Source organism: Oryctolagus cuniculus, chromosome 7 (genome assembly GCF_051225735.1).
Source record: "Oryctolagus cuniculus isolate XC-2025 breed Fujian yellow rabbit chromosome 7, ASM5122573v1, whole genome shotgun sequence".
Lineage (NCBI taxonomy): Eukaryota > Metazoa > Chordata > Mammalia > Lagomorpha > Leporidae > Oryctolagus > Oryctolagus cuniculus.
In genome coordinates this window covers 56,272,710-56,296,970 of record NC_142873.1, presented here as the reverse complement: position 1 = coordinate 56,296,970, position 24,261 = coordinate 56,272,710, and the positions used below count along the sequence as shown (strand labels likewise).

Here is a 24,261-nt window from a genome sequence, read left to right as displayed (position 1 = left end):
CAAAATATATAAAAAGATAGTTACTAAAAAAACTAAAAATACCTAAGAAAAAAATGTATTAATCTAAGAAATCCATATCGAATAACATACATATACACATATATATATGATCAAAGGTAAGATTGGAAGGGAATATATGAAAATATTTACAGTGATTATCTCTATGTAACCAGATTGCCAATGATTTTTAATTTCTGCTTTTTATTTACTCTTCTATGTTTTCTAAATATTCTAAAATTAACATGCAGAACTTACTGGGGAGACAAGCCAACCAGGGAGCTTCCAGGCCAGTATGAAAGAAATGCCTACGTAGTTAGCAGGGCCACTGACAACACAGGTACATCACCATCGATGGCTGAGATGAGAGTGGCGATCAGGCCAAACTGTTCATGAGAGAGAGCAGCTTGGTCTGGAGGCAACAGGAGGCTTAAAGGCAGAGCTGCTCAGGCAACAGCTGAGCTGGCACCCAGCGGGCCAGCAGCATGTGATACAGTTCACCTAATCAAGCTGGTTCAGCCTAAATAGCTTTAAAAATAATTACAGCATTGAACAAAGAAGTTATCTATTTATAAGCATGATTCAGAGAAATGATGTTTTATTAACTAGAAATGGTAATTTCCTGTAGATATCTGGAAGAAATTCTTCAACACCTCCCTTCTCAATATACCTACAGCTCCCCAACTGAAACCGCCTTTCGTCCAAATCCCACAGGGGAACACACATGGGGCTGTGGCTTCCTCCATCACCTTAAGGAACTAGTGGAAGACACTGCTCTGTTTTGTCTCTGTTTCTCGGTAGAGTCCCAAAGTCCAGGTCTTTTTTTTTTTTTTCTTTTCCATCCACGTGGGGGCAGTTCTAGTTGAAAGAACTATTTTTTCTGCAGACCCGGCAAACTGAAGAGACTGTCAGATTTCCCTCTGACAATGAAAGTATTGTGTTTTCTGAGTCCCACATAGGAAGTGCTCTAATTTTGTTTCTTCTTTCCTCCCACTGCATCTTTAACCTGCCACAGCGTAGCTTCATCTCAGCTCTGCCCATTTCTCAAATACCCTGATTCTATTTTGGTGGTTCCAAGAAAGAGAAATCAGAAAAAGTAGTCCCTTTACCTCTTGAGTTCTGAGGTTGGCACCCAGTCCTTTGAATCAGGAAAACAGAATTTTGGGATAACTTTGAGCCTCTCTTCAGTGTCTCTGGATTGCTTATAGCCATGATCACCCTGAAAAAGAAAACATTGCAGATGCTGTTATTCTGTGTAAGTGGAGAAGAGAAGGAAAAAGCCTGGCCTGGGCTCAAGAAAAGAGGTCTCTGCTAAGCCTGAGCAGATGTCTCAGAGTGGCTTCGTGCTGCTCAACAAAACAGGCGGCCAGGATAGAAAATTACCCAGGATGCACGAGGATTGCTTCTAAGAAAAAGCAGCCTAGGCCGGCGCCGCGGCTCACTAGGCTAATCCTCCGCCTTGCAGCGCCGGCACACCAGGTTCTAGTCCCGGTAGGGGCGCCGGATTCTGTCCCGGTTGCCCCTCTTCCAGGCCAGCTCTCTGCTGTGGCCAGGGAGTGCAGTGGAGGATGGCCCAAGTGCTTGGGCCCTGCACCCCATGGGAGACCAGGATAAGTACCTGGCTCCTGCCATCGGATCAGCGCGGTGCGCTTGCCGCAGTGGCCATTGGAGGGTGAACCAACGGCAAAGGAAGACCTTTCTCTCTGTCTCTCTCTCTCACTATCCACTCTGCCTGTCAAAATAAATAAATAAATAAATAAATAAATAAATAAATAAAAAGAAAAAGCAGCCTACTGTTACTCAGACAGGGCACCTGTGGAGATCCTGTAATATAGTGTAGGAGAGATGACTGAAAAGTTTCTTTCTTTCTTTTTTTTAAAGATTTATTTATTTATTTGAAAGTGAGAGAGATAGTTACAAAGAGAGAGGAGAGGCAGAAAGAGAGAGTTCTTCCATCTGCTGGTTCACTCTCCATTTGGCCACAATGGCCAGAGCTGCACCAATTGGAAGCCAGGAGCCAGGAGATTCTTCTGGGTCTCCCACACGGGTGCAGGGGCCCAAGGACTTGGGCCTTCTTCTACTGTTTGCCCAGGCCATAGCAGAAAGCTGGACGGGAAGTGGAGCAGCCAGGACCTGAACTGGCGCCCACATGGGATGCTGGCACTGCAGGCGGCAGCTATAGCTGCTACGCCGCATCACCGGCCCCTGAAAAGAGTATCTAATCTAGCACTCACACACAGTAGGAAACCAGTACCAGTATTTTTATCACTTATGGGACATAAGATAAATAAAAAATACATTCTACAATACAGTCACAGCAGAAAACTAGTCAGCTCAAGACATTCTCTGATAATCAAAGATACTTTGAACAGGTAGATGAATATTTAGAAATATCCTATTTTTAAATCTACAATATATAATCACTTCCCTTTAGCATATAATCTTTGTTAACCTAAGTACTGGTTAGAAAACTTAATGTAAAATTTGAACATGGAGGGGCTGGCACTGTGATGTAGCAAGTTAAGCCTCTGCCTGTAGCGCCGGCATTCCATATGGGCACAGCTGTGTCCTGGCTCCTCCTCTTCTGGCCCAGCCCTCTGCTGTGGCCTGGGAAAGTTGTAGTGGATGGCCCAAATGTCTGGGCCCCTGCACCTGCGTGGGAGGCCCGGAAGAAGCTCCTGGCTCCCAGCTTCAGAGAGACCCAGCTCTGGCTGTTGCAGCCATTTGGGGAGTGAACTAGCTCTCTGTCTGTAGCTCAAATAAATAAATAAAATCTTAAAGACTAATTAGCATACTGCCTTCAGATAACTAGTATAAATGAACTGTCCTTTACTTCCTTAGAAAACTGCAGTCACTCTGGGTTACTTGGATATTAAGCTCTTCAAAATGGAAAAGCATTCTACCAAATTTTCAGTGGTATTACAGCCTATTATTTTTACATGATTCCTAATCATCTTCATTCAGGGTTTTCTACAACAGAATGAAAAACAGGCTGCATCAGCTCTCTCTCTTCCCCACCACCTAAGAGTGCCTGAGCACTGAGCACAAAGATGCTAATCACTCAGAGACATCCCTGAGTCCCTGCCAGAGCCACCAGCCCCTTATCTGATTCTGAGCCTATTAACTCAGGCTCAGGTTCTCCCCTGCAACTCCAAGACTGCTCAAAACCAGAAGGGAAAAATTAAGCTCCTCCCGACAGAAAACTTGATTAATCAGGCTATAAAGATTACATTATTTTAGACTATTATAGTACCGTTTTACTAAATCATGTTGTGGCATTGTGCTGTCAGGTTACACTGAAAAATTTTATGAGAAATTAAATTTAGAGGTTTATTTACTATAGGAATATTGTTGAAGGTATCTCAAAATGAGAACCTATGCAGGACATGTCTCTTAGACTCCAAGCACATGAGCTATCACCTGCTGCCTTCCAAAGAGCACAGCAGCAGGAAGCCAGATTGTAAGGGGAAGAGCTGAGACTTGAACTGCACTCCAACATGGGATCTAGGTGTCCTAAGTGGCAACTTAACCACTACACCAAACACCTGCTCCCGGGTCTTTATTTGGTATTTTAAAATGCTCTAAAATCACAGGGGATGAGTGCAGACCCTAACAGGTACCCAGGGCCACCAGCATTCAATATGAAATCCAAGTGGCCTACCAACTGCTGGGTTTCCTCTCTGGCCAGCTTCAGAACTGAGACTCTAGGGATGTAGAAGTTGAGCTAAGTATCTCCACATGGGCCATGTTTTAACCTACACTAAAGGGCTATGCTTGGTACATGGATTGGAGTAATAGCAAGGCCCACTCTCACCAAGTCACCTCTAAACACATGTGGCACGACCAGCCCAGGGCAGGGAAGTCAGCCTTCACGCCTTGCCTGGAGGCCCTGCAGGGCCGATGTTTGCCTGATCCTAGGCTTCCTCGTGTCTGTGCCCCCAGACCCCTGCCAGGGACAGAAGGTGGCAGCAATCACTGAGTGGAAGTGGAAAGGAAGCAAGACAGGGCCAGGGGAGCTAGGGGTGGGGAACAGGACAACTCAGGAACCCACCCTGGGGAGGTGGTAGGGAGTGAGGCCATGTATGAACTGAGGCTTTAAGACCTTGGCACATGTCCAACTGTCCTATCAGATTCACTTATAAAACAGAAATTCGGGGGCTGGCACTGTGGCTCAGCAGGTTAAAGCCCTGGCCTGAAGCACTGGCATCCCATGTGGACACCGGTTCGAGACCCGGCTGCTCCACTTCCCATCCATCTCTCTGCTGCGGCTTGGGAAAGCAGTAGAGGATGGTCCAAGTCCTTGGGCCCCGGCACCCATGTGGGAGACCCAGAAAAAGCTCCAGGTTCCTGGCTTCGGATTGGCGCAGCTCTGGCCATTGTGGCCATCTGGGGAGTGAACCATTGGATGGAAGAATTCTCCCTCTCTCAGCCTCTCCTCTCTCTGTGTAACTCTGACTTTCAAATAAATAAATCTTTAAAAAAAAACACAGAAATTAAAAGATAAGATGATTACACATTTCAGGATGGTGACTGCGGAGCATTAAACTCCGAGCACAGGGCCTTCTGAGCCTGTGTGACTCTACTGGTCCTGCCGCTCCTCACCCAGTTTCAGCCGGTTCCCACCGCCTAGAATGTATGCCGACTCTTGGCAGTCTTTCCAGTTTTTCAGGAAGGCAGAAATACAGATTAGCAAGTGAAATTTGATTTTTAAATATTGGCAACAAAAATTATTGATGTTATTTTTACAAAAACATTATGAATCCCCCCCCCCAAAAGTCCCACATGTCTGTGAGCTTAGTTTGCTCAAGGGCTCAATAAGCTACATGGGAGCAGGAATGTAAAGATCTTTTTCAGTTGTATCCCGTAATCCAATCCTGGCAAAATTAGGTATTTTAAAAATATCTGATTAAATGAATACATGAATCATTTTATTTAAAAAATAAGGCAGAGAAAACCCAGTAATAGTGTTAATAGGAAGTACCATTTATCACCTGCATACTTTGTTCCAGGAACTGTATTAAGTACTTTACAAACATTATCTCATTAAATCCTTACTAACAGTAACAGAGCTTACTCTATGCCAGATACTGTTTTAAGTATCTTACATAAATTAGCTCATTTAATCCTTAACTCACAAAGGTGGGTACTATTGTGATCACATTTCACACATGAGGAAACGGAGAGGCACGGAGAGCTCAGGTAGCCACTCAAAGTCACAGCACTGATAAGTGGCAAACACAGAGTGTTGGCTTGGAGTCCATGCTTCAAAACACTGCCCTATTCTGCCACTAGTATTAGTCCCCTCTCTAAGGGTGAGAAAATTCAGGCTTTGTAACTTGCTAAAGACAATTAAATGGCAGAGGCAAAAATAAAAACACAAACTTGGAGAAGGAGCTTGTTTGTTTTTCCCTCTTTGGTTGCAGCTGATGCCTGACAAAGATGTCATCAAAGTGATTTACCAGCCCCTCCAACAAGCACAGTACTGGTGACAGCTGGCTGAGATAACAATAAACAAGAAGAGAGGGAACAGATAGGTGCAGAGGCACCAGAGCATCCTGAATGCCTCTTGGCCTCCTTGCTCTTACCTTGCCAGGGAACTGCTGTATGACCTGGGGAATATAGCTAACTCCTGATGGCTTCTTCTGCAGAGACACCACCACAAAAAGTTCAAACAGCTGCTGCTCTTGTAATTCAATAAGATCCCGCTCCAAGGTCTGGTAGTGAGGGTTTCTTTTGAAAGACTGCTGCCGTTGTGCTAGGCGCTTGTGGCGATCTGTAATGAAATCACAGAGCAATGTTTTTCTTCTGCAGCCTTATCTTCTCTCTAGCACCCAGAGGTCACAACCCATACAGGACTAATCTTCACACAGTCACTGCTGAATAAATGTTGACTAAGTAATACCTGCCACTAGAAACACTTGTAAGGGCTGTGACATGCTACAGGGACAAGAGCAGACTGCCTAGGTGCCCAGGGATCTCACTCCACCTCCAACGAGCAGTGGGATGGACATTCCACGTCCCAACTAACACTCTAAATACATCCCAACACATCCTCTGTGCTAGCCCATTTGTCATGGCCTCATATCAAGGCACATGGAAAATGGCACTGGACTGATGACAAATACCATTGCTGGGAACACCACAAAATCATGGGAGCAATGCAGGGATTTGACAAAAGAACTAAGTGCTGTGGAAGTTAAGTACAGAAAGGGATGTGGTTGAGAAAATTAAAACAAAAATTATTCTCATATTAAAGAAACTTCCTTTCTTTCTCTAATGGGCATATATAACTAATAAGGGATATGTGTTTATATCAATAAATGGTGCTAATTTCAAAAGGGAAAAAATGAAGTGGAAGAAGACATTTATTAGTAGACTTTCCTCAAAAAGGTGAACTAATTGGGCCGGCGCTGCGGCTCAATAGGCTAATCCTCCACCTAGCGGCGCCAGCACACCGGGTTCTAGTCCCGTTTGGGGCGCCGGATTCTGTCCTGGTTGCCCCTCTTCCAGGCCAGCTCTCTGCTGTGGCCTGGGAGTGCAGTGGAGGATGACCCAAGTGCTTGGGCCCTGCACCCGCATCGGAGACCAGGAGAAGCACCTGGCTCCTGCCTTCGGATCAGCACGGTGCGCCGGCTGCAGCGCCCTGGCCGGGGCAGCCATTGGAGGGTGAACCAACGGTAAAGGAAGACCTTTCTCTCTGTCTCTCTCTCTCTTTCACTGTCCACTCTGCCTGTCAAAAAAAAAAAAAAAGTGAACTAATTGAAGCAAACTATTTATTTTTAAAGATTTTTATTTATTTATTTGCGAAGTGGAGTTACAGACAGAGAGAGGGAGAGACAGAGAGAAAAGTCTTCCATCTGCTGGTTCACTCCCCAGATGGCCGCAACAGCTGGAGTTAGGCAGATCCAAAACCAGGAGTCAGAAGCTCCCTGCAGGTCTCCCATGCAGGTGCAGCAACACAAGCAGCTAGGCCATCCTCCACTGCTATCCCAGGCCATAGCAGAGAGCTATGGATCAGAAGAGGAGCAGCCAAGACTCAAAACGGCACTCATATGGGATGCTGGCACTGCAGGCAGAGGCTCAGCCTACCACACCACAGTGCCAGCTCCAAAGCATACTGTTTAAAGAATAGATAGCAGGCCGGTGCCGCGGCTCAATAGGCTAATCCTCCGCCTTGTGGCACCGGCACACTGAGTTCTAGTTCCGGTCGGGGCGCCGGATTCTGTCCCGGTTGCCCCTCTTCCAGGCCAGCCCTCTGCTGTGGCCTAGGAGTGCAGTGGAGGATGGCCCAAGTCCTTGGGTCCTGCACCCGCATGGGAGACCAGGAGAAGCACCTGGCTCCTGGCTTCGGATCAGCGCGATGCGCAGCGGCCATTGGAGGGTGAACCAACAGCAAAAGGAAGACCTTTCTCTCTGTCTCTCTCTCTCTTTCACTGTCCACTCTGCCTGTCAAAAAAAAAAAAAAAAAAAAAAAAAGAATAGATAGCAATCCCATCCCAAACTGGATAGCACCTCTATTCTCACTTACCTTCAAATTCTGAACTGGGAGAAGCCACCCCCACTCCCAGAGGAAACTGTGTAGTTAAAAAAGAAATAGTCCCCGTGTCCCAGAGATTTGTTTATCAGTCATTCTGAGCCACTGATCAAAAAACTCATTCTCTTTCTCTCTCTCTCTTTTTTTTTTTTTTTTTTGAGCTATATGTATACTGCCCCAAAGTTACACTATGGGTCAAAATATTAAGAACACCTAAAAATAGGAGGAGGCACCTCAGTACGTTTAGTGCTGGAGGCAAAGCTTTCTTACTGACCCAAAGGGCTGAGTTCAAGTCAAGAAAATGTGAGATCCTATTTCTATGTGGCAGCAGCACGAAATTAGTCATCTCTACACATCTAGGCTGAAACTGATGATGATGTAGGTTTCACCTTCAATCAGGCTACAGAATCAAACACCTGAGACAATTTAGGCCGGTGGAGGAAGCACAAGACTATTAATCATAACGTTAGTGTCGAACTTGGAACTGCCCCATATTCAGGTTTGGTAATTCACAACTCCCACTTTTTCCATGCCTTAGTATGTCAGCCAGTTAAATAGGAACTAAATAACTTGCTGTGACAAATCATTAGGTGAATGAGACAGAGCACCAAGATGTGCTTGGGACAAATATATAGCTAGAAATGCATGATGCATTTTATATTCTAACACAAAGCAGACAGCACAATAATTTGGAATATAAATGCCTATGAAGAAGTAACACAGAAGTGTTTCCTTTCTCAATGTCAGAGACATCAAAGTTAATTAAATAATTACATTTGAGTGACTGTAAAATCAGATATTTAATGCTAAGCGTTAGTCTCAGAGGATGATTCATATCCACTGTTTTGGCTGCCAGGAAACTATGGCATAAATGTCTGGACATGCAGCTCTGTGCTGCTCCCCTAAGAACATTCCACCCTAAAACCATCCAGGTTTGCCTCACTCCACTACAGCAGATTTTCAACACTGTCAAACATCTGACGGTGTACTATTTAGTTCCCCAAATCTCAATGGGTTCTGGAAATGAAGACATCAACAACAAAATCAAAGCTCAAGTGGGAAAAACACGTTTACTCACAAAGGCTGGGGCCACCCCACCCATACCCATGATCATCACGAGAAAGGGAGCAGCCCCACTGACTCACTCACTCTTTGGCAGATACTCGGCATCACTTTCGTTCCCACTGGTTTCACCTGAAAAGAGAGGAAGAATTTCCATTCGTATTGTCAAACAGCAGGAAGTACATGAAGATGAGGACAATGTCAACTTCCATAGAGCTGGGGACCTGGAGTAAGGATGAATAAGGATGCGGGTCTCTTCCCAAACCATTTAGCTACACCACGATGGTTACCAAAAGAGAATACAGTAGCTCCACCTTTTCTGTAGGGGGTATTTTCCAAGATCCCAGTGGATGCCTGAAACCATGGATTGTACTCTACCTTCTTTATACTGTGTTCTTTCCTATACATACATACCCACAATAAAGTTTAATTTATATATTAGGCACAGCAAGAGATTAACATAATAACTAATAATAAAACAGAATAGTTATAATAATGCACTGTCATAAAAGTTATGTGGATGTTGTCTCTTTCTCTCAAAGTACCTTACTGCACTGTACTCACCCTTCTGGTGATGATACACTACCTATGTCGAGATGAGCTGAGCTGAAAGACGTAAGCATTGTGATGTAGTGTTAGGCCACTTTGTAAGGGTAACACGGGTTCTGTGATGCTGTGACAGATCTGATAATCAAGACAGCTACTAAGTGACAAATACGTGGGTAGCATATATCCTGTGGATACGGAAGGACAAAGGGATGATTTGTGTCCCAGGTGGAGCCAGAAGGTGTGAGATTTCATATCATGCACCCCAGAAAAACGTGCAATTTAAAACTTACAAAAAGTATTTATTTGTGGAACATTGCATTTACTGGTTTTGGACTACTGCTGACCCTAGGTAACTAAAACTGTAAGGGGGACTACTGCAAAAGACTCAGAAGAAACTATTCCATCTTCTGCCCACTCTGCCTCACTCCTCAGTTTCCCTCATTTCAGACTAGTTTTAAATAGTTTATTTCAGAGTAGATTTTATCTTTCCATTCACATCTTTGTCCATGCATTCCCAAATAAAGTACCAAAGACAGAACATCAGGCTGATTAAACAAAAACCTGCACACCAGCAAGACTGCAAGTTTAGAACAGAAAATGTGGGGACTAGGAGAAACGGGTAACCAGGAAGTCTTAAGGAAGTAACATTCTACTTCTTTTATGATACCTTTAAGCTACTTTTGGCCATTACTGTGATTTTTCCTTTACTATGAATTTTCTTAGTACTCAAACTGCTTTGAACTATTCTTATTTTTCCCAATAAGGTATTTTATTTTAAAAAAAAGTTACTTATTTATTTTGAAAGTCAGAGTTACATAGAGAGAAGGAGAGACAGAGAGCTGTCTTCTATCCACTTGTTCACTCCCCATATGGCCACAGTGGCCGGCGCTGGGCCAGGCCGAAATCAGGAGTAAAGAGCTTCTTTAGGGTCTCCCACACGGGTGGTAGGGGCCCAAGGAGTTGAGCCATATTCTGCTGCTTTTCTTAGGACATTAGCAGGGAGTGCTCTCTAACTCTGCTTTTCAAACAAATAAATCAATCTTTTAAAAAAAAGTGCAGCAGTCAGGACATGAACTGGCACCCACATGGGATGCTAGCATCATAGGCAGAGGCTTGACACACTACATCACAACACTGGCCCCCCAATAAAGTTTTAATTATCTTGAGGATAAGAGGCTGAATGGCTTTCATAAGGGAGTATTATGGATCATAATCCCAGACACATAATTTAAGGGAAAACAGCTTTTTGAATAAACAAATAAAAGTTTTTGGGATGGGGCCAGTGCTGTGGTACGGTGGACTAAACCTCTGTCTGTAGCACTGGCATCCCATGTGGGTGTGGTTCTAGTCCCGGCTGCTCCTCTTCTGATCCAGATCTCTGCAAGGGCCCAGACAAACAGTAGAAGATGGCCCAAGTGCTTGGGCCTCTGTGGACACATGGGAGACCCAGAAGAAGCTCCTGGCTCCTGGCTTTGGATCAGACCAGCTCCAGCCATTGCAGCCATTTAGCTGCTTCACTTCCCATCCTGCTCCCTGTTAATGTGCATTGGAAAATAGTGGAAGATGGCTCAAGTGCTTGGGCCTCTGCACCCACGTGGGAGACCTGGATGAAGCTGCTGGCTCCTGGCTCCTGGCTCCAGCCTTGCCTAGCTCTGGCCATTGTGGCTATTTGGGGAATGGACCAGCAGATGGAAGAACCCTCTCTTCCCTTCTCTCTCTCTGCCTCTCCTTCTCTGACTTTCAAATAAAATAAATAAATCTTTTTTAAAAAGAAAAAAAAAAAGATGCCAGGTAGGATACACACACACACACACTCCTTAATTGTCCACAAGTTAAATAAGATGTTAGAAATAGCTAAACATCCATTTCTATCTATATAATGATAGTACAGCTTTGCTGGGGGTTGATACTGAAAGACCTATAAAACACATGAAGATTATTTTAAAAGGAAGGCATTCAAAGTCTGAGTAGTATGAGTTGCAGGACCATTTCCATAGAAAAAGTGTTACCAAGTGTTCAGAAAGAAAAGAATGAAGACAGTGAGAAAAGGCAGTAGAACTAGAAAGGACTTTACATAAGCAGCATTTACGTGGGTCTAGCACATGGACAGTCATAGGCTTTGATGACCTGCATTCTAAATAATGAATGAAGGTTAAGGGAATTATGAATCAACAGGGAAATCTATTGAGAATCAATCTCTATGGACTACAAAAAAGTACTAGGTTATTCCTTTTTTATATGTGACTTCAACAAATAACATTATAAAGGCAGAATGTTACATCATTCTGTAACACCTGAAAACTGGAAGTTAAGAAATGTTTCAGTTGGAGTTTATTCGCAAACTCTGGCATGTACTGACAGAGTAGGCAAGTGTAATTATCTGCATTTTTTAGGCATTGCTGATGTGTCAACAAGCACGTAAGGAGGAACACAAAAATCTGAGAATTCTGATGACAGAGCCGAGTGATCTGTGGACAGGAGAAAAACTCCTCTTGGCCATTGAAAGAACTGATCACAAAGGCTGAGAAAATGCTTATTTTCTTTGCAAAAGAAAACCAACTTTTGGGGTGTGGCTGTGGTGCAGCAGGTTAAACCTCTTCTTGAAGGGCGAGCATCCCATATGAGTGTCAGTTCGCGTCCCAGTTGCTCCACTTCCAATCCAGTTCCCTGCCAAAGTGCCTGGGAAAGCAGTGGAAAATGGCTCAAGTGCTTGGGTCTCTGTGCCCATGTGCGAGACATGGATGCAGCTCCCTGGCTTCCACGTGGAGTAGGCCTGGCTGTTACAGCCATTTAGGAAGTGAATCAGCAGATGAAAGATCCCTATCCCTGTCTCTGTCTCTGTCTCTGCCTCTCTCCCTCTAACTCTACTTTCAAACAAATAAATAAGTAATCTTTAAAAATAAACAAAAAGAAAACCAGCTTTTTGGGAAGAGTTACAATGTAGGGGCTATCTTTTGTTTTTGATGCTACAAGTTGGCAATTCTAGCTATTGAAGAATTTTTTTCAACAATGACACAGTTTAAAAAAAAGGATTTGGTTTGCAAAAACTTGTCTTAGAGTGAAATATACTAAAATGTTCCTACCCCATATGCATAAAGCATACAGAATGAACTAGGATCATTAAGAACCTATTCAGAGTGGAGTATCTGGAGAGTAGTTATCAGCAAAGTGCTATCAATGTGGAGAAATGATAATGTGTGCAAGCACTTGTTCTGGCTCTAGTGTCTTCATATGTTACATAATCTGCAATTTATAATTTATTCCCTTATCTATGAAGTAACAACAATATGTGCCACACAGGGCTATTTAGAAAATGAATACTAATGCATGAGAGATTACTATCTGTGGATTAAAAATAAAAATATATTAAAAATAAAATAAAATAATAATGCATCAGAAAGGATCTATCACACTATTTCACATTAGTTTCTATTTTCTGTATTTTAAATTATAAAAATAATATGAAATTATACAAATAAAATCCTTTGATAATACCCTTGTGGAGGATAAGGAAACACACACAAAAGAGAGAAACTTCTAGTTTCTCATAAACTTTGAGTTTATGAGAAAAATTGAGAGTAATTGTTTTGGTGAAAGAAAAGGGTAAGATTTTGTGGAGTCAAGCTCCTTGATTCAAATCTACATTTCCCCTTCTGGCTCAGTTTGTCTGCAAAATTAGGGCAGTCCCTTGGGTCTGGCATTGAGGCAGTGGGGTAAGCCAGTGCCTGAGATGCCATTATCCCATATTGGTACTGGCTCAAGCCCTGGCTGTTCCACTTCCTATCCAGCTCCCTGCTAATGCACCTGAGAGGGCAGCAGAGGATGGCCCAAGTGCTCAGGTCCCTGCCACTCACATGGGAGACCTGGATGGAGTTTTAGGATCCTGGCTTCAGCCTGATCCAGCCCTGGCTGTTATAGACACTTAGGTGATAGGGACCCAAGTACTCTACCCATCCCATCTTCTGCTGCCTTCCATGATGAGCATTAGCAGGAAGCAAAGCAGCCAGGACTCAACAAGTTACTCTGATAGGGGAATGGGCATCTCAAACGGCAACTTAACTGCTGTGCCAAACATCCACCCCTCCATATCTTAACTGCCAGACAACCAAGTTAAGAATTTTAAATGAGGTTTTATTTATTTATTTATGAGAAGAAGAAAGAAAAATTGAGCTTCCATTTGCTGGTTCACTTGCCAAATACCTGCAACAGTCAGCCAGGCTGAAGCCAGATTAAGGAACTCAATTCAGACCTCATGTGGGTGGCAGAAACCCAAATACTTGAAATATAATGCCCCCCAAAGGTCTGCATTCGTAGGAAGCTGGAATCAGGAGCCAGAGCTGCATATCTAACCCAGATACTCTAATATGGGACACAGGTATCTCAACAGCTAGGATGAATGCTTGCCCCCTTCATAAATTTTTAAAAATTTTCTAGGTAATTTATTATAAATGCTTCAGCCTTAATTAAAACAATGTAAGTTTTATGTTGACATCTGCAAGATGATAAAACGATTGAACTTATTAGTAAGTTACTAACATACAGCTTCAGCCTATGTCTATCTAATATTTTCATTTCTGCACTGAAAGAGTCGATCTATACTGTTAAATACCTATAAATCAAAGTAGGACTACAAAACAATGATTCAGAGTGCCTGTGAAAATTAGTTTGATTTATAATTTTTTCATTTATTCATCCAATAGCTATCACTTGACACAGAATTAAATAAAAGAGATCTGAGAAACTGTCCCTCATTCTAAACGTTATATTTAAGTGCAATCAACAAAAAGTAAACCAAAAGTGTTAATACATATCAAACATTAAGTCACATAATTATTTTTCCCTCAAATGCTGACAGCCTACAGTTGGCTGGAACAGAACACAATTCTTACCTTTTGAGGGAGGTATCTCTTTTCCAGTGTAAGGGTGTAACTTTACCTTCTTCTTCCCTCTCTTAGACTCAAATATATCATCTATTTTCAATACAAACTGGAAAAGGCCAGAAAAATACAAATTAAAACCAACATTCACGAATTTTACAGCTTGATGGCATTATTATTAGTGATTCTCACTCAGAGAAAATATCTGTTTTATAAATAAAAACCTTTATGGCTCTCACTTTTGAATTTAAATGGTAATCTTTAGTTGGATGATATTTGTTCTTTTATTTATTTATTTGACAGATAGACAGTGAGAGAGAGAGACAAAGAGAAAGGTCTTCCTTCCATTGTTTCACTCCCCAAATGGCTGCCACGGCTGGCGCTGCGCCAATCTGAAGCCAGGAGCCAGGAGCTTCCTCTAGGTCTTCCATGCAGGTTCAGGGGCCCAAGCACTTGGGCCATCCTCCACAGCCTTGCCAGGCCACAGCAGAGAGCTGGATTGGAAGAGGAGCAGCCGGGACTAGAACCGGCATCCATATGGGATGACGTCGCCGCAGGCGGAGGATTAACCTAGTGAGCCACAGCGCCAGCCCCTGATATTTGTTCTAATACCAAGTCCCTACAACATGGGTAAGGGAAGTAGGAAAGGGCATCTCCTCCCTGGGGTTTTAGAAAGACTTCTTGTCATTCCATGTCACAAAATGAAGATGTGGATACTGTACTCCACACAGTGACCAAGCCTTTATCATCAAACCCAAGTTTTTTCCTGCCCAGAAAAGGAAGTGGAAGGGACACTCATTCACTTGGAAGGCAGGGTGGGGCTCAGTTATTTCTGCTGCCAAGAATTCTTCCCAAAGAGAGGATCACCACACTTAGAAAGCTTCTGTCAAGGGAAATACTCTTTGCTGCTGGGGGTACTAACATTAAAATTCATTTTATAAATATGTCCTAAAGGGCCGGCGCCGCGGCTCACTAGGCTAATCCTCCGCCTAGCGGCGCCGGCACACCGGGTTCTAGTCCCGGTCGGGGCGCCGGATTCTGTCCCGGTTGCCCCTCTTCCAGGCCAGCTCTCTGCTGTGGCCAGGGAGTGCAGTGGAGGATGGCCCAGGTGCTTGGGCCCTGCACCCCATGGGAGACCAGGAAAAGCACCTGGCTCCTGGCTCCTGCCATCGGATCAGCGCGGTGCGCCGGCCGCAGCGCGCCGGCCGCGGCGGCCATTGGAGGGTGAACCAACGGCAAAAGGAAGACCTTTCTCTCTGTCTCTCTCTCTCACTGTCCACTCTGCCTGTCAAAAAAATAAATAAATAAATAAATATGTCCTAAAGATGAGAAATTCTCAGATATGTTCAAGTACAAAAATTGTTTTGTTCCCTTCTGCTCATCATTCTATATCTCAAGCAAGCAGAATATGGACCATTTAATTTGTTATATAACTGTTCCTATTTAGTAAACATTACTTATTAAAAATTTTTTTTTTGCTGCTGTCAAAGGGGTGTGGGGTGAGGAGAAGGTTGGAGAGAGGGACCCACAGATTGGAATTAAAAAAAGTGTAAAGAAATAGAGCAGGTCAACACACACTTATTAAAGGAGAAACTAATCAGTTTTGCCATGTATGCTTTTCTTAAATTTCCAAATTTTTCTTAAGTATTCATCCTTAATGAGAATTACGATTACTAAGAGCATTACATAAAATTACAACCAACAAAGTTGCCTGAAAAAAAATATTCTTGCTATTTTGCAATTGTTTCTCTTGTAATCTCAGCAATCAGTGGGCAGTGAATCAGTTCACTGCAAGAAAAACAAGTGAGAAATATGAGCTTCCAACACACAGATTATTCCCACAGTACTAGATTATTTTTTTCTCTTAAAAAGATTTTTGTAGTTTCCATTCAAGTGAAAAATGCTAATGTTCTTAAACACTACCATTTAAAAACCAAATAAGGGGGGACAGAATTGTTGTAGCATAGTGGGGGGTTAAGTTGCCACCTGCCATGCCAGCATCTCCTGAGGACACTAGTTCATGTCCCTGCTGCTTTGCTTCTGATCCAGTTCCTTGCTAGTGTCCTGGGAAAAGCAGAGGAAGTTGGCCCAGGTGTCTGGACCCCTGCCACCCACATGAGAAATTAGAATGAAGCTCCTAGCTCCTGGCTTTGGCCTGGCCCACTGCTGCTCATTGTTGGCCATCTGGGGAGTGAACCAGTGCATGGAAAAGCTCGTTCTCTCATTCTCTCTCTCTCTCTCCTCTCTCTCCGTAACTGTGACTTCCAAAGCAAATAAATAAATCTTTGAAAGTTAGTGTTAGGCAGTATAGGGAAGATTATGTAACAGTAAACATATGTGGGTACATGATGACTCAAATAGCATAATTATTCATGTGTATCTGAAGTATAAGCAAAAGGTATTGACAACTGGTCTGGTAGAAAAGACACCAGCTGGGATGCCTGCATTCCATATCGAGTGCCTGGGTCTGAGTCCTGGCTCTGCTCCTTATTCCTGCTTCTTTCTAATGCAGACCCTAGGAAGCAGCAAATGATGACTCAAGCAGTTAGGTTCCTGCCACCCACATGGGAGACTTGGCATAGGTTCTTGGCTCCTGACTTCAGCTTGGCCCAGCCCAGGACATTGCAGGGATTTGGGGAATGAAGCAGTGGATGGGAGTTTTATCAGTTTGTCTCTCTGTCTTTGTCCTTCTCCTCTGTCTGCCTCTTGAACAAGTAAATAAATATTTTTGAGGAATACTCAAATATTATAAAGGAAAAGAAGCCACGTGCTCTGGAAATATGAGATAAAGTGATAAAATTTTAGTTAGGAGCTAGGAAGAATCTACATATACCTTCTAGTTGCAGGAAGCACTGTAGGTTGTCTAAAAAAATGATAGAAACCATAGTGCTATAGAATTGCACTCAAACAATACAAAACACTAGGAAATGTACTCTAGCCAACAATCCCACCCATGCTTCCACAGCAGGAAAGAAAGGAAAGGTGGGAAAAGAGGCAGCTGGACTAAACCAGCAATTTCCAAATGTGAAAGCAGTTTCCCTTCCAAGAACAGCTGCAGTCATCAAAGGGGAAATAAATGAAAACTCTTTTCTAATGGAAAGTTGTTCCTGAAGATAATCCAAAGCCAAATGTGTATTCCATGAGAGACATCTAAAAGCATGTCATCCAAGGAGGATGACAGAAGGGGTAATGACCTGTTTCTGACCAACAATCAAGAGGTCATCACCATTTTCTTTCTCCTACTTCTCCAAAAGCCTTTGAGAAAATAGTAGAAAAGGAAAAGTTGGATTTATCACCTATAACCACAGAAGAATAAGCTTTGAGAAGTTGAGATCCACAGTATATAAAATACTGAAGCATGAAATCAAAAGTCTTGGAAAATCTCCTTGGATCTCATTTAACTCTGCAGTCCATAATTCCTAAGTATCTGCTAATGCCATTCCAATGATCAGGTCTTAAGCACAGTCCCTTAGATGTCTGTATTCTATGAACACATGCTCTGTTTTCTCCAAGAAGAAAGCTGACATGCTGTGCCAGCATGCACTACCAGAGGAGAGGGCGACTGCAGGCTGCTGGGCAGTCCTTTAAACCTTTGATTCTGCGATATTCCTCACCATGATGAGAAAATAAAAAAATCCAAAGACTTTTTTTCCACTGAGAGAAATCAGTTTAGTGCTTTATAAAAACTGTGCGTCTTCCAACTTTTCACATATTAAGGGCAGGAAACAGATCAGAAAAATGAAAGTAATTCTGGAGCAGACTATTTCCCAAGGAGCCAGTTAGCAGTTACTAAACCAATAAACAGCTGTGACTTTTATTTAATGTTAAAATCAGGTACAAAAATCACGTGTTCCTTTCCAGATCTTCTAATTCCAACCTATTATTCGTTTCAGTCTAAAGCTTATTTATTCTCTTATTAAAAAGCTGAAGTAAGAGTCGAAGCATGAAAACACTGGAGTCCTTACTCTTGGAAGATTTCTCCTTTTCCTGTTTGCAACTTCTCCAGCTCTGAAAAGCTTCCATTCAGTTAATGTGACAGGCAAAGTGGTATCCTTTGTGAGCTTTGGCCGTAAACAAGCTCGTGAGTTCTTCAGTTCCATAGTCTTCCGGTGAAGGAACTGAGGTTTGGGAGGAAGCTAAAACAGAAGATGTACCGGTAAGATAAGCTCATCTGGTTAATGCCTGTGTTCTCACACAAAGTCAAAGCTAGCCTAGAAAAAATTTAGCTTGTCCCTCATTTCAAATCGTCTCACATGAAGATACCATAATTTCCTTCTCACCATTTGTAAAGAAGTTTCTCAGGTTTCTAATCCAAAGCTCTTCTACTACTATAATGCAGTCAAATGCCCAGAAAACAACTGCTCAGCATATTCATAACCTGAACAGAGCCTTTGCCTCTAGGGGGCTCAAATGCTCTCCAGGCCACAAAGGTTAATTTGGGCTTAGGTTAATAACATAATGACAGTGAACCAAATGGTCATGGCTTGTCTGAGGCATTCCTATTAAAAATTTTTGATGGGCTAAAGCAACAACAACAGAACAAAGAAAACAAAAAGATGTGTGTGGTCCAAAAGATAAAACAGGAAACAAAAATCCTCCACCAGGGGCCGGGCGTTGTGGCATCCTGGGTAAAAGCCACCACCTGTGATGCCGGCATCCCATATGGGCTGCTCCACTTTCAATCCAGCTCACTGCTAATGGCCTGGGAAAAGCAGCGGAAGATGGCCCAAGTGTTTGGGTCCCTGCCACCTACATGGGAGACCTGGTTGAATCTCCCAGCTCCTGGCTTCTGCCTGGCCCAGCCCATTTGCAGCCATCTGGGAAGTAAACCAGCAGACAGAAGATCTCTTTCTCTCTACCCTTCTCTCCCCACTCCCCTCTTTGTAGCTCTGACTGTCAAATAAATAAATAAATCTTTAAAATAAAAAACAATTCTCCACCAACAATATAACCTACATTTCACTGCCTTTTAGTTTTGGCCCCAGTTAAGCCATTTTAACTTTTTTGTAGAGACCATAAACAAGAGATCAATGATTCCTTCATTTAATCCTCTGGTTATACCTTGGGTGCTCTGAAAGCATATTTAGGGGGTGACAGCTTCCATGCTGAAGGAGATCTCCACATGGGTAGAGGTTGCACTGGAATATCTTCATAGGGATTTTCTTTGGCAGGATCTTGAGAGTAATAAGGGGAAAAAGGCTTAGAGGAACATAACTAAATGGAAACAAAATGAGTACAACTAGCAAAAGAAACAAACAACCTGATCATCATCAGCTCTCTTATTCTACATTGCTATAGCAATGTGAGTCTTAAAATCACTGTCTTTGTAAGCTTATAAATCACTTTAGTGTCCAACCAAACTAAACTAACTCTCCAAATGCTGTACTATAAACAGCTTCTGAACTGAGCATTCCATTACACTGGATGTAAAACTCATTAAAGAATAAAAGAACTCATATACCAAAGGTTTTCATATTAAAAAGAAAAATCCAGAGCAAGGTATGTTTGATTGTAAAAAAAAATGCCATCCTACAATTAAGGGTTTCACCAAATACATACTCATTAAATTTAATTGCAAAGTTGTGGACACCTACATATGATATCCTCATAGATATTATCCTCAGATTGCGTGTAATAAAGTGCTGAACCAGAATTTCTTCCAAGTTCTTCATGGATCTTCTGTGAGTTCCGATTTCGAAAGTGCTGAATATCCTCAAATTCAAAGGATTTCCTTAAGAAAGGAGATATGTTTAAAGTTCTATTGTTCAAAATTCTAATCTTTAAATTGACACAGTAGATAGAAATCAATAAGTAAAGAACTCACATGCAGAATTACAAAGGTGTTTTTATCAAAGATCTAAGAATAATACACTCGACTGGGTGCCCTATATGTACCACGAGAAAAATGAGAGACTTCCAGCCAATCACATTCATATTCTCCATTGGGTTCCCTGAAAGTTCACTCTCTAATGAAAGCTGGAGCTAAGGCCAGCGTGCCCTAATTGAAATGGAAGAATGTACTTGTTTCCCTTCAGATTCTTAAAGATATAAAATGGAAGGTCTTCTGATGTCCTTATGTCAGCAGAGTGTGTTAGATATTACTACATCTCTACTTTCCCCTCACGTTAATTAACATCTACATGTTCAAATTAGGGCTGCCACCTAAGCTGGGAAATGGAAATAGGTGGGAAAAGGAAAAAACAGCTCAACAAACCTGTGAGGGAAATACTTAGATGTCACTCTCCATAGGATAAAAACATACCTTTTGGACCTCCCTCTGATCTTTCCACCATATTTCTTTGGTTCAGGTTCCCGAGAAGAAGAAGCCAAAGAAGATTCTGCACAAGAAGTATTTTCACAGTATTTTTTGTCACAGCTTCTTTCCTTACATGGCATAACACCAGATTCAGACAAATATCTGAATGTCCTACGAGGTTTTGGCAAAGGATTTATAGACGATCCACATTCTTGCCCCTCAGGTTCAGAGTAAATATTTTCTAAGCTCTTAGTTATTCCATATGAACTCTCCAGAACCCTGAAATTCAGTTCTTTTTCTGAAGAGTCACAATGTTCTAAAGCCAAATTTAAGACTTTATTTGGGGGAAGTGATTCTATTTTCTTCCATAATATCTGTGAGGTATAGAGGTTTCCTGGAGGTAATGAAGTCTCTGGATCCAAAACAACTTCTTTCCAGCTTTCAATTTGTTTGATACGAGAACATACCCAGTTGGATTCTGATTCATTTTTAAAGAAACGTGTATTAAGTTCATGTTTTTCACTTTCATCCTCACTTTGATCACAGCTTTTTGCATCTTCACTCATGCCTAGACCCACATTTTGAGAGTTGCTTACATCCAGCTTTTTGCTCGGTCCCTCCAAAACAGGATTTTTCTTAGGAAGAATCTGTTGTTGATAGTTATTATATCTCACTCCAAAGTCCTTTGGATGCCATTTAACTGGGTTAGATATACCATTAGTCCTTCCTTCCCACTGAGAAATTTTTTGTTTGATGTTTTTGCAGTGGCTTCTTGACAGTGTCTGAACAGCAGAACGAGAAAAACCAACATCCATGTTCCCAGTTGGGTGCATGACAAGTAATGAATTTCACAAAGGTTCCATTACAAGTAGCTGTGAAATACTGTATTCTTTATCTTGTCAGACTCCAAGTGTTTCCAGTATTTTCTTTTCATGTTTAACTCAGGAATCTCTTTTTAAATTTAGATCATTGATCTTTGTTGAAAATGGCTATCTTGAATAACCCTATTAAAATGAGACAAGAAAAACTGTTAACAGTTTTATAATTTCCTAATTATTAAAACTCCAACAATTTTGTCTACCTACCCATAAATATTCATTCACATTGCATATGTACAAATGTATAATTCAATTCCATAAATGTACTCCTAAGCTGGTCATATATTCTAAGAAAATGTTATTTGTGGTATCTCTCAAATTGTGAGCTTTAATGTATTGCCATATTTAATTTCCGAAAGCTAGGCAGAATAAGGTTTTATAAGAGATTACACATAGGGATATATAGTATTATTTTGCACTAAATCAATCCTTTTGAAATCTCCTGCTGAAATAAGAATTAATGGAGTACTCTAAAAAGATGCATATGCAGAATTACATCTCAAATAACCCAAAAGTCCTGTACACATCCAAAGCGAGAACCAGTTAGTCTGGAAACACTAAGAGCTAGTTTCCTGCTCACGTCTTATGTTGATAGACAATATTAGCCTATCACAAACCCTTACTTCTACTTTACTACTAGCAGGATAGGATTCTATATACACCACGCTAAAGACAGTCCAAGGTGCCCATTAACTTTCAGTGGCTTTAAAACGTAATAACCTATTTTGTCACTGAACTTCCCACATCTCTGCCACCACACCCTTGACCCAAATCAGCAAAAATACTTACAGTCACTGTCACATTCCTTCCTTTCACACAGATGCTTCACTCTTTCAGGCCCATACACTACTTCCTCAAATGTAAAATTTGGCACAAGACCTTTCCTACCAGCTGGGTAAAGACCTGATCTCAAGTTCTACTGCATACTGGATATAAATAGCAACTGATTCAAAACTTCCTGAGGCAGGGGTCATCCTTCCGGAGCACTGTCTGTGTGGCCTTGATTAAATAACAGGCAGGAAGATATCTTAGCCTAGCTCCGTCAGGACAGCTGACGAAAACTGATATATATATATATATATATATATACACACACACATATACATACACACACACACACACACACACACACACACACACTTTCTTGGCAGAGAAACTACTCATCAAGGCTTCCATCAATTTTCATTTAAGCCATTACCACAAGCCTAAAGGAAAGCTGTGCCACAAACAAAACTTTGGTGATGGTCTGATGCAAAGAAAATCATCCTCCTCCCCTTTTTTTTTTTTAAGATTTATTTATTTATCTGAAAGGCAGAGTTACAGAGACAGAGGCTGGTCCAAACCAAAGCCAGGAGCCAGAAGCTTCTTCCTGGTCTCTAACGTAAGTGCAGGGGCCCAGCATTTGAGTCATCTGCTGCTGCTTTCCTAGGCACATTAGCAGGAAGCTGGATAGGAAGCAGAGCAGCTGGGACTTGAACCTGTGCTGGCACTGTAGGTAGCAGTGTAGCTCACAGGGCCATAATGCTGTTTCCCTCTATTATTATTAATTTTCTATTATTATTAATTTTCATCTTATTTGAAAGGAAGAGAGAAAGAGAACGACATCGATTTTCCATCTTACTGGTTCACTCCTCAAATGTCTGCAACAGCCAGTGATGGAGCAGGCTGAAGCAAGGAGCCCAGACTCCATTTGAGTTTCCCACACTGGTGGCAGAGCCAACATATGCTTCTTCCCAGGGTGTGCATTAGCAGGAAGTTGGATGGGATGCAGAGTAGCTGGAACTCGAACCGGGCACTCTGGAGGGATACAAGCATCCCAAGAGATGACTTAAAATGCCCACCCTGCAAAATATTTTTTGTGGCAAAATAAACTTATTTTTGAATTCCATTTTTCATGGAATTCTTAAAATACCTTTGTATATAAAATAAATGCTTTCAGATATTTAATAACAGACAGGTCAGAACTGTGAGCCCTGCAAGAAATGAGAAAGTGAGATAGGCCCTAGGATGGCCCAGCTTTCTTCCTGGAGACTTTCAAGAAAGGTGTGCTGAAATAAGGAACCCAAACAGAGTATAATCCTGTTGTGGAGCTGAGGATAAAGAGACTGAAGTTTGGAAAGGCTGAGGCAGATATAATTTCCAGGGAAGGCTGAAAAGAGAGGAGAGAGCAACTCAAAGAAAAAATCTATATAGGGTCAAGAAATCTATACAGGGTCTCCTTGAATCTCCGGCTGAATACAACTGCTAAGGCAAAAGTTAATACTACATGAGGCCGGAGGACAAGCAACTAACAGGAAAAGAACAACTAAGGGGGAACTATAGACTAACTAATATCCCGAGTTCACACAAGTCTGAGAAATGTTCAGATTTCAGTAATAAGCAAGGGAACAAATCACTGAAGAGCCAGGTAATTTAGCATGGACACCACGAGTTCATGGCCTACAAGTAAGGCTTAACTAGTTCTGGAGAGAAGACTACTTTAGCACCACACGAACAAGGTTTCATAAGCAGATTCATGATTATTAAGTTCCTACCCAAAAAAGTAATAATCTTTCCATGAAGACAAAAAACCTCAGACACTCAAAAATGTAACACTGTACAATGCTTAGTGTCCACTCTAAATTATTTAACATGCAAAGAAGCCTGAGACTCATAACCAAGATAAAAATCAGTCAGTAGGACAAGAACCAAAACTGATAGACTTGATGGAGTTAACAGATAAGACTTCAAGTTAGCTTTTTTAAAATATATTCATAAACTTAAAGAAACAAATATTTCAAGTAATAATGGATGATTTTCTAAATTTGATTTAAACCCTAAACCCACAGATCCAGGTGGCTCAATAAACCTCAAACATATAAATACAAGGAAGGCAACAACAAAGCAAACCACAATCAAGTTGCTAAACCCCAGCGATACAGAGAAAATTCTTTTATATATATATATATTTATTTTTTAATTTATTTGACAGAGTTAGACAGTGAGAGAGAGAGAGACAGAGAAAAAGGTCTTCCTCCTGTTGGTTCACCCCCAAATGGCTGCCACGGCCGGAGCTATGCCAATCCGAAGCCAGGAGCCAGGTGCTTCCTCCTGGTCTCCCACGCAGGT

General features: G+C 42.0%; 1 protein-coding gene across 12 annotated transcripts in view; it reads right to left on the bottom strand.

The window, feature by feature from the left end:
* Positions 1–24,261, bottom strand: part of DENND2C (DENN domain containing 2C) — a 79,318-nt gene that overhangs the window by 17,280 nt on the left and 37,777 nt on the right. For 4 of the 12 annotated variants that reach the window (XM_008264627.5, XM_002715749.6, XM_089300109.1 and 1 more), the window contains 8 exons: positions 20,282–21,279; positions 19,614–19,750; positions 19,081–19,193; positions 17,985–18,155; positions 14,032–14,128; positions 8,681–8,725; positions 5,583–5,770; positions 1,107–1,216 (listed from right to left, as the gene is read on the bottom strand). In XM_008264627.5, coding sequence (XP_008262849.1) covers positions 1,107–1,216; positions 5,583–5,770; positions 8,681–8,725; positions 14,032–14,128; positions 17,985–18,155; positions 19,081–19,193; positions 19,614–19,750; positions 20,282–21,108 — 1,688 coding nt within the window. In that variant the 5' untranslated portion in view covers positions 21,109–21,279. Of the gene's footprint in view, positions 1–1,106; positions 1,217–5,582; positions 5,771–8,676; positions 8,726–14,031; positions 14,129–17,984; positions 18,156–19,080; positions 19,194–19,613; positions 19,751–20,281; positions 21,280–21,942; positions 22,104–24,261 lie in introns of those variants that run through there. The other 8 variants (XR_016210717.1, XM_089300111.1, XM_089300113.1 and 5 more) reach the window with 3 other exon arrangements.